The following is a 10,092-nucleotide window of genomic DNA, read 5'->3' as shown; positions in this document are numbered from 1 at the left end:
CCCGCCGGCCCCATCTTTCCGGGCGGAGGTTGACCCCAGCCGCGAAGGCCGGCCTTGCCCTGGCCGGGGCCCCGGAGGAGGCCGCGCCGCCCGCCGCCGCCGCCGCGGGGGCTGCCGGCCTACCTGTGCAGCGGCGGCAGGTCCTGCGCGTCGCTGGGGGGGTCGGGCGTGTTGGGGATGACGCCCAGGATGGTGCTCTGCAGCGACGTGCCCTTGAGCAGGCGGCTCCGCACCAGCTGCAGGTTGCGGGCCGAGTCCACGCTGGTGCGCATAGTGGAGCCTGGCAGCAGGACGCCCTCGTGGGTGAGCAGCAGGGGGAGGCGGCTGGGGATCTGGATGGGGCTCACCGACGACATGGTGACGGCCAATCGACCCGAGGACTGTCAAAACGAGCCCAAGAGGCAGCCACCCGCGGCCGGCCCCGCCGCCAGCAACCCTCCCGGGCCCGGCGCGCCTCCGCTTCCGTCCTGCGCTATGGCCCGCCCCCAGGCTCACTGGCGCCTCCGCTTCCGCCCCGCGCTACGGCCCGCCCCCAAGCTCACTAGCCGCGGCTTCGCGCCGCCCTCTCCCGGGGCTCCGGGCGAGACGCACGTCGTAGATATGCGAAAAGAGGCGCACCAGGCCAACCGCGGCCGACGGAGTGCGTCTGGGAGCACATACTTTTGAATGTGTATACTCTGAATGTTTTACACTTTTTATTCGAATTAATTTTATATTTGCCAAAATGTTGCAAAAATACGGAGTTCCCATGTACCTTTCACCCAGTTCCCCCTGTTATCGTTTGTGTAATCATGGGTCAATGATCAAAACCAGGTGTAGATGGTTATGTGGAGAGAGAGACAGCATTAGATAGGGAAGCCCGGGAAAGTTACTCTGAGGAGGTGGTGTCTGAGCTGGGACCTGAGTGGCAAGAGTGTACTTGCTCTGCAAGGAGCTGCGAGGAGAATACACTTGGTGATGGGGTGCGGAGCAGCGCAATGCCACAGGAGCTGGAGTGCCGGAGGTGCACGCTGGTACCGAGAGATCCGAGCAATGCAAAGAATTGTAGCACACCAAAAGATGAAGGAATAAAAGATTTATTTAAGAAAATTTCACTTCCCATAGACAGGAAGAGGACCAACACTCAGGCGAGTGTGGCCCCGCAGTCCCCAGCCCCCAACTTAAATCCTTTCCCCTGGAGATGTTGCAAACAGGTAGACGTGACTGCCATGACTTCCTTCTTGACCAGTTGCAGATGTCTTGGAGACCCTGAGAGGGGGTTCTGATCCCCAGGCACCAAGTCACTCTATCTCACCACCCTCAGTAGTTTATTTTAAGATTACCATGGGCGGGTGCTGGTCATGTTCGAGGGATCTGTGTTTCTAGAAAGACAATCTTTACCTAAAGAATGCATTCCTCCAGGACACAGTTTTACTTTCCCATCATTGTGTTAAGACTTAAGAACAGAACAAAATTGTTCCCACTTTTGGTCCGTCCTTTCACTTAGCAGACACTGGGACTAGATCAAGGCAGAGGGTCATACTAGCTTTTGAAATAGAGGAGAAGGCAGGCACTGAAATGTGTGGATTCAGCAACCCACAAGATGTCTTCTGAAGTTACTGGAACTAACAAAAGGAAATAAACCCAAGAGCAGGAGAGTTAAACAGAGACTAAGGGGCTGGAGGATGAAGACAAACTTTTACAGGGTCTGGCTCGTGGGTGCTTTTGGCCCCTTGTCCTGGGTACTTCCTTACCCTGATGTACTTTCTGGCCTTGAACACTAGACCCTGCTGAGTAATGACGATGAGGAAATAAATCAGCTCCTCCAGGAAGCCCTTGCCACAGGTGACCATGTTCCAGTGGCCTGCCTCCTGTTCACAGGTGGTTTCAACAGATGCAAATGGTCTACATCTGATCCAAGTTTGTAATCATGACCTTTGCCTCCAGGGATGAAGAGAACACAGGGCTGGTTTCTCTCTGGTCTCCCAGTCATGTCCTGGGCTTTATCCTGACCACAGTGATGGTCTTTGCCACTAATTAGAGTGAATAAACTCTAGCTCCAACTTCTTCCTCTGAGGAAGTTAAGAGGCCTGAGAACTTCGCGGGGACTGCCAAAAGAAGTCCTGGCAGGAATTCCCTTGGCCATTCCAGGAAGAGGAGGTGGGCCTTGTAAAGCTGGCCCACAGTAGTGTGGCCAAGCTCCAGTTTCACTGGGGTGAGGATTAATGTTCTGCAAACATAATGATTGCATGTTTGCTTTGTCTTAATTTTCATTTGGTTTAGTTTTCCCTGTCATTCGTTTCCTGAACAGATATAGGAGGGAGTCACACTTATGAAACCCTCATTGCGTCTCTTTGTAGGTGTATATGAATACACCAGGTTGGCATAGCTGAAAGGAGAGAGAAAATCTGACTTCTTAATCACTAAGACTCTGGTGTTCCACATGATTCCCCATTTGCTAGTTAGTGGTAGGAAAACAAATGTTTAGATTTCCCATTTCAAGATCTTGTTTGATACAGTCATTTAAATAATTTCATCAAATAATGCTCAGCAATAACTCAGTCTGGCAGAAAAAGAGTTGGAGACCTGGACACAGTGACGTCTGCTCCCAGGCTTTCCCAGGTGATATCTTTTGTCCACCTGCCTTTAGAGAAAGTACTACTTTTTCAAGATGGTTGCAGTGGTGGTCTGCTGGAGCCTGTTCATACTGGCTCATTAGAGCCAATAGTCAAATTTTCACGAATTTTGAGAGTCCAGTTGTTAATATAAACATTATTAAAAATTAAATTATATAAACTTATAGTTAAATAAATTATATAAAAAATAAAGGCAATACACTAAATGTGTCTTTCCTAATTATTTTACTACCTTTTGCTATTATTTATACAAGTCACTGACATCTATTGTATCTGTGTAGTAGAAGTACTATAGAATGACATGTTCTGCACGTCTCTTCCCAGTTCTGCATTCAGTGGAGTTATGCTGATACTGCATGGGAAAAGGGCCATGATGGGAATGTATACACTGCAAAAATGTAGGAGATGCTAATAATACAGGTTAAATTTACAAGTTTGTGGTGCCTGTAGCCATTATATTGTGAATAATAATAATAAATAATAATAAATAGTCTCACCATATTTGAAAAATATCAACAAAATTTCATGTCATTGATAAATGAGTGAAGATCCAAGCAACATACATATTTAGTCTTTCATGTTCCTCTTCCTTGTTAACACAGAGCAAAATGTCAAGCAACATGTATGTTGGAACACATTTATTCACAAATAGCAGCCGTGGGCTTGATACATACACAAACATTTATCAGTGAATCACTGAGGCAGCCCCTTGCCGGAGCGCATGCCTCCATTCTCTGTTTCATTCTCTTTGCTGGGGTCTTTGTGTGTGAATAAACTGTTCAGTAATACACATGGCCCTACCCCCAGGACTGCATTCTATTGAATCATGCCAATTTTACTTTAATTTGTCTATATCCTAGGCTAGTTTAAGGCAGTCAGAAAACTAACCTGTTTCCAGAGTTTTAAACAAAGAGTGTGTAGCACCGTCTCTGACCTAATACACCTCCTTGTCTCTCTATTTTCTTTCCCATCATCCCTGAAGGATCCACATTCTATAATTACATGGCAGTAAACCTTGTGGCCTAGTGCCATGGCTGGGAAGTCTATCTTAAATGGTCTATAGGAGAATTCCAGAAACTGAGGCTACCAGATTTGGTTGTGATTTGGTAAAAGAAGTAGGATGGGAGGTGATAGGATAAAACAAAATTAGAAAAACTTCTCCCCAAACAAATAGCTAGTTTGCAGTCCAATTGCTTAAAGCACAATCCAATTTTTGAATGTTAAAACTGTATCTGAACACCAGGACCAACTGTATAATTTGCAGGGCCCAGTGCAAAATGAAAATGAAAATGTGGAGCTCCTTGTTCAAATTTATAAGGAATTTCAAGATGGCAAACGCAGAGCATTAAGCTGAACCTAGGGCCCTTCTGAGTATGGGCAGTTCTGAGCAGGTTGTATCCTGCAACTCTGGCTCGGCTGCACACTTTCTTCCTCTTTCTATCTCTTCAAAAAGATTCCTGATTACCACTCCCTCTCCTACCCAGGAACATGGATATTCTGGGTCAACCATGGAGTGAGTCATATACCCAGAAAAGCACAAAGGAAAAGCATATTACTTCCTTTCTAAAAAAAAAAAAAAAACCTGGATTATTTAATGTTACCTAGATTGTGCTCAGATTCCCTCCAGAGTCTGAAAACAAAGAGTCAAAGAATGGAAAAATGCTGTTTCTTTCATGTATTTGTGTATCTGTTCATAATTTATTGATTGAGCATTTGCTATCCTCTCAACATGTTCCAGGCCCCAGAGATTCCATAGTGAGCAAAGCAGACATGTCCCCTCATCCTCGTAAGGCTCTCTACATAGAGCAAGAAATGGAATCTGAACAAATAATGATTCAAATGTGACTGGGGTAAGGCAAGAAGCATGGCTTTATGAGCAGGACTTTGATAGATCAGAGATTGACATGGCACAAAGGTGCAGGACTGGGGTTGGGCTGGGGACAGTGGCTAGAGAAGGTTTCTATAAGAAGTCTTTGGCTGAGGCCTGAGTAGGTGTGTAAAAAAAGGAGGAGGGACAAAGCGTACTTCAGGCAGAAGGAAGAGCAGTGCTGCAACAATGACACAACCCTCTGCATGGTCCTGAAATGTTCCCTGCAGGTGATGCCTCCTGTCCTGATACCTCCCAAGGCTGAATCTAAGAAATTCAGAATAGTGATTATGTCAGGTAGGGAGAACTGGGGAATGAGATGGGAGAGACCACTATTCTGAATCTCTAAGCTGCTCCTACCTGCTGCCTTTTCAGATTTTCTGATTCTGGGAAACAAAGAATTGGCAGGACAACTGAAAATGACCAGGAGGAGGACATTCTGGGTCCCAAGTTCTGCTGGTGGTCTCGTGAATCTTGGCATCGACATAGGTGATGACATGGTTTCAGGACTTAGCTATGTAAGTAGATCTTAGCATCAAAACACCAGGAAACTGAGTTGACAAAATATTCTCAATAGTCATAAATTAAGCCAAAGAATTTTGTTCCATATCTACTTACCTGTGATTTTTTAAATGAACTTCAGGCTTCCACAGGTTGATGAATCACATAGTCTTTTGTCATGACACACCTTCATGGTTCATGCCTATCTCTGTCTCTATCATCTATCTATCTATCTATCTATCTATCTATCTATCTATCCATCCATCTAATGTCTATATCTATGATCTATTACCCACTTATCTATATAATGACATAATAATATAATAAGTATCTGTAAACTCATCACCAGCATACCAGCTTGGACCTTGACAATCACATCCAGTTTTTGGTCTCCCCCATTTCATTCTTCTACTCTCCCTACCTGATGTAACTACTATTCTGAATCTTTTTCCATCAATCCCTTACTGGGCTTTTAAGATCGTATTACTTATTCTATATGATGTCCTAAAAGTTACTTATCTTTTTATTTTAATGGTCTATAAAGTAACATGCAATATTTGGGGACTTACTTTTTTACTTATTTATTTTTAGCAGATTTACCCTCAGAGGGTGACTTGGCCTCTTGTTCTATGGATAACTAACCACAGCATCCTTTATTCCTACCTACATTGTTTCTGGTCAGACAGAAATCCAAGGAGGTGGAGTTACCCGACCAGAACCACCCAGAGAATGTGGGCAGAGCCAGGGCTGGTACCCAGTTGCCTTGACTCTTGGCCCACTGCTCATTCCCTGCATGATAGCCTTTCTTTAGGAAACTGAATGTGGAAAGTTTATCTCTTCTTGGGTATCTGGTCCAACATTATTTCAGAACAGTATTTATGAGACTTGAAGCAGACGCTCTTTTGGTTTTTTCTTTCCCAAGAAAACTTACACTCTCAAAGATGGTCCCTGGAGTCAGCAGGAGAGGAATCCTGAGGCACCAGGGAGGGCAGACGTCCTCCCTTGGGGGAAGTATGATGCTTCCTGGAGAACCATGATTCCCTTCCGGCCCAAGCCTAGGTGAGTCCTGATGGGGAGGGAGAGGCGGTACCCACCAGGGCATTGGTTCTCAACTCTCATGCCTAGACCTCTCACAAAGGTCACATAACTATGCCCTTACACAGTCATGTACCCACCACAGTCAAATGCCTCTGGAGCAGCCTGAGGCATATCAGGGAGTCACAGTCATCACATTCATTCATTCATTCAACAAGGATCATTGAGTGTCTGTATGAGCCAGACACTATGCTAGACCACAGAGGAGAAGTAGACAGCAAGATAGACGTGATCTTTATTATCATGGACCTCACATGGGGGAGAAAGACAATAGGCAAGTAAATTCGTAAGTAAACTTGTGATTACAAGCTGATTGAGAAAGATGCCATGAAGAGGTATGGGGTGCTGAGGGACAGCAGAAGAGTGACAAACCTCAAGCTGAATGAGACCTGGAGGATGGACAAGAATTTACCAGGCAAGAGTAGGGAAGAATGATCAGGGCATGGGGAACAACATGTGCAATGCCTTTCCTGGAGGTACGAGGAACACAATGTGATGTGTCCAGGATCTGAGAAGAAGGCCAGTGTCTCTGGAAAGTCTTGTGTGATGAAGGGCGTGGCATGGGATGAGGATGCAGAGGCCAGCAGATGCCAGAGGAGAGGATTATGTAGGTCCCCTTAGGCCACATTAACGTTACTGGTCTTCATTCTAAGAGTAACCAGGAGCCATGGGAAGGGCTAAAAGCCCTATGATATTAGTCTTAAATTTAAGAATTAGAGGCAACTCCTTCGGGTCCTCTCCCACTGGGGGAGCTTTTCTGTCCTCTCAATAAATCTTGCTTTCTTAAAAAAAAAAAAGAAAGGAAAAACAAAGAATTAGACCGGGCACAGTAGTTCATGCCTGTAATCCCAGCACTTTGGGAGGCCAAGATGGGACGATTCCTTCAGCCCAGGAGTTTGAGACCAGTCTGGGCAACATAGCGAGACCTCATTTCTACCAAAAAAAAAAAAAAAAGCTAGGTCAGGCACAGTAGTTCATGCCTGTAATCCCAGCACTTTGGGAGGCCGAGGTGGGAGGATTCCTTGAGCCCAGGAGTTTGAGACCAGCCTGGGCAACATAGCAAGACCTCATCTCTACAAAAAAAAATTAGCAGAGTGTGGTGGCATGCACCTGTAGTCCCAGCTACTTGGGAAGCTGAGGCTAAAGGATCACCTGAGCCCAAAAGATCAAGGCTGTGGTATTCTGTGGTTGTGCCCAGCCTGGGCAACAGAGTAAGACTCCAACTCAAAAAAAAAAAAAAATCAAAAATTAAAGAAATTCAGTTTATCCTCTTCAATAAATCATAGTTCAATGTAACCATCCTCAGATTGCTTTCTAATTTAATACAAACTTGCTTTCAGGGGCTTGCACAGAATCACACTCCCTTAAGCATGCACACATTTATTTGTTCTCTGTTGATAAGACCTTAACACTCCGTCTGGTTCTTCAACGTTTCACCACCAAGAGTTCATTTGTATTTACAATTCCCTCTTCTCTCCAACATGTTTTCTAAGATTGTATCTATAAACAAACTACATTTGTTTTCCTATTTTAAAAATCTGAGCTTCTATCAATACTAGCTGCATTGTTACCGTACTGAATTGATGTTATCTCCACCACGAATAAAGAACTTTGGTACTTTAGTTCACGTGGGCAGCCTCATCTTAGGTAAATAACCTGTTTCTGCAGAGCCTTTAGGATATTGGCACTAGCTCACAGATCTCGCCCATCTTTGGTGATCCACAGATGGCCACTGTCTGGCACAATCTCCTATCCTCCCCAGGTCCCCTCTCCTCTCCAACATCTCTGGCAGGGACATGTAGCCAGCATTGTTGAGAATGCATAGCCCTGGTGCCGAGAGGATACAAAGGGCCAGGGAGTGGGGAAAGGATGCCATAGCCCTCTCCTCCACCTGAAAGGGACATCTTATGAATCTGGCATTTTCCTCTTCCCAGTTTCCTCCCCACCTCTTTTTTTGAATAGAATTTTTTTTTCATATTGAAACACATAATCCATTCCTCCAAATGGAATCAGGGAAAAAAGAATCATATAACCTAAGGGCAATTTTGGGAAAAAAAAATACAATCCCAACACCCTAATTCAATTATTTTTCCTGCATTTGTGAATCATTCACAAAGATAATTTATTTGCTTATTTAATTTTACTGTTTTTGTAAAAGTTACATTAAAAAAGCAATGGGAATTGCCTTTTCTATTTCTATTTCTTTGTTAGAGTCTCACTCTGTCCCCCAGACTGGAGTGCAGTGGCACACTCATGGCCCTGTAGCCTCGACCTGCTGGGCTCAGGCTATCCTCCTGCCTCAGCCTTCCAAGTAACTGGAACCATTGGAATAACAGGCATGCGCCACCATGCCCACCTCGGCCCCCCAAAGTACTGGAATTATAGTCGTGAGCCATGGCGCCTGGCCGCTTTTTTTGTTTCTTTGCCAATTCCAATTCCTACTTCGAAGCCACAGCTCTTAAGAATTTGATATAAATGCACGTTATTTTGTCTGCTTTCCTTCCTTTCTTCTTTTTACCACATTGTTTGATCTGCAAGTGGCCCTTTTGTTTTCTTTCTTAGTATGCTTGAAACTCTTCCCATGTTCTACATATAAATAGAACCTATTTAAAAAAAAAAAAAAAACTACGCTGCATTCCATAGTATGGGTATATCATAACTTCTTTCTACTTAAGTAATTCTTCTATTAATGGGTATTTTTGGTTATGGTTTTTAACCTATAAGTAATAGTCATGAAAAAAATACTTGTATGTAGATCTGGATGACCCCATTGTGGTTTTTACATAGTTATAATTCATCCTTCTAAAGCTTAAGTTTGGCTTGATTCTTTTTATCCCTGTGACTGCCCTGCTAGGTTTCCTGCCCCTCACCCACTGGATAATGCTGGCCTGTTCTCCTACCTCACGGTGTCATGGCTCACCCCACTCATGTTCCAAGGTTTACAGAATCGCTTAGAAGAGAATACCATCCCTCTGCTGTCAGTCCATGATGCCTCAGCCAAAAATATCAAAAGGTAAAGTGTTGAGTAAGCCACTGGACTGGTTAAAGAACTGTCTCTTGGTAGGATGGTAAGTAGAAATCCTTAAGGGTGGTAGGTAGGGCCCAACCTCTAACGACTTGGTTCTTCCTTTGTAGCAAGAGGTCTTACAGTAGACGGGAATCTTAATCTGGGTTCGTGAATTTCCTGAACTGATATGCATATTGTGTATATATGGGCTGGGGATCTTTTTTTGGGAGCAAGAATTCACGTTTTATCAGATTTGACAAAGGGCTCATGAACACAAGAAAGTTAGAAATTATTGCTTCTAGTCCTTTTGATTTTATTCTCTGGTTTAGGCATTTAACAGTAGCATTACTACATTTGAGTAAGTGGCCGTGTCTCATCCTTAAGCCACCATTAACTAGTTGTGCGATTAAATGTTCTGTACCACACACCTCACAAGCTAACATGAGGATCAAATGCAGAAAACAAATGAATATGTGATTTTAAATGTCCTGTATTCCTGTTCCTAATTTCTAGCTACTACATGAGAGACACCAGATGGAATGGAAAATGAAAGTGTCCAAACGTGTTCAGGAAATTATAGTTCCATAAGAGCCTCCTTGAAAGGAGTATTCAGTGGTCTGGGAATTTTGTGAAATGTGGTATATTTTAGCCTGGTCTTGGAGATTTACAAAGCAAATTAGTGTATTGAGGCATGAAGTAAGAAACTGGTTAAACTTTGACCCATTCCTTCTCAGACTTATTTAGTAAGAAAAAAAATGGTTCCAGGAAATACCTTTGGGATAATGCCAAATCTTGGTCAGAACCTCATCACTTACTTACTATGATGTTGGACAAGTTGCCCTTTCCAGGCCCTGTGTCTTTATACATAAAATAGTGTATCGTAAAATTTATTTCTGGTCCTTCATAGGCTGACATCCCTCACCCACTGATCCACTTTAATACTACTACAAATCAGACACCTGACATTGTGTGTCTTTCGGCATAAAGCAACAGGAAGGACGTACTTC

The 10,092-nt window shown here is 44.0% G+C and overlaps 2 protein-coding genes across 3 annotated transcripts in view; one reads left to right on the top strand and one right to left on the bottom strand.

Moving 5' to 3' along the window:
- Nucleotides 1-465, bottom strand: part of LONP2 (lon peptidase 2, peroxisomal) — a 103,179-nt gene extending 102,714 nt beyond the window's left edge. For both annotated transcript variants that reach the window (XM_008067510.2, XM_021717320.1), the window contains exon 1: nt 124-465. In XM_008067510.2, the coding sequence (XP_008065701.1) occupies nt 124-356 (233 nt within the window). In that variant the 5' untranslated portion in view covers nt 357-465. The remainder of the gene's footprint in view (nt 1-123) is intronic.
- ABCC11 (ATP binding cassette subfamily C member 11) overlaps nt 1-10,092 on the top strand; it is a 73,268-nt gene that overhangs the window by 3,207 nt on the left and 59,969 nt on the right. Inside the window, exons 2-4 of the mRNA XM_008067515.2 lie at nt 4,882-5,000; nt 5,906-6,042; nt 8,933-9,091. Coding sequence (XP_008065706.2) covers nt 4,902-5,000; nt 5,906-6,042; nt 8,933-9,091 — 395 coding nt within the window. The 5' untranslated portion in view covers nt 4,882-4,901. The remainder of the gene's footprint in view (nt 1-4,881; nt 5,001-5,905; nt 6,043-8,932; nt 9,092-10,092) is intronic.

This window comes from Carlito syrichta, unplaced genomic scaffold (genome assembly GCF_000164805.1).
Source record: "Carlito syrichta isolate Samal-C Ts95f unplaced genomic scaffold, Tarsius_syrichta-2.0.1 Scaffold309650, whole genome shotgun sequence".
Lineage (NCBI taxonomy): Eukaryota > Metazoa > Chordata > Mammalia > Primates > Tarsiidae > Carlito > Carlito syrichta.
Note: the sequence above shows the minus strand (reverse complement) of the source record. Positions and strands in the feature narration are given on the sequence as shown.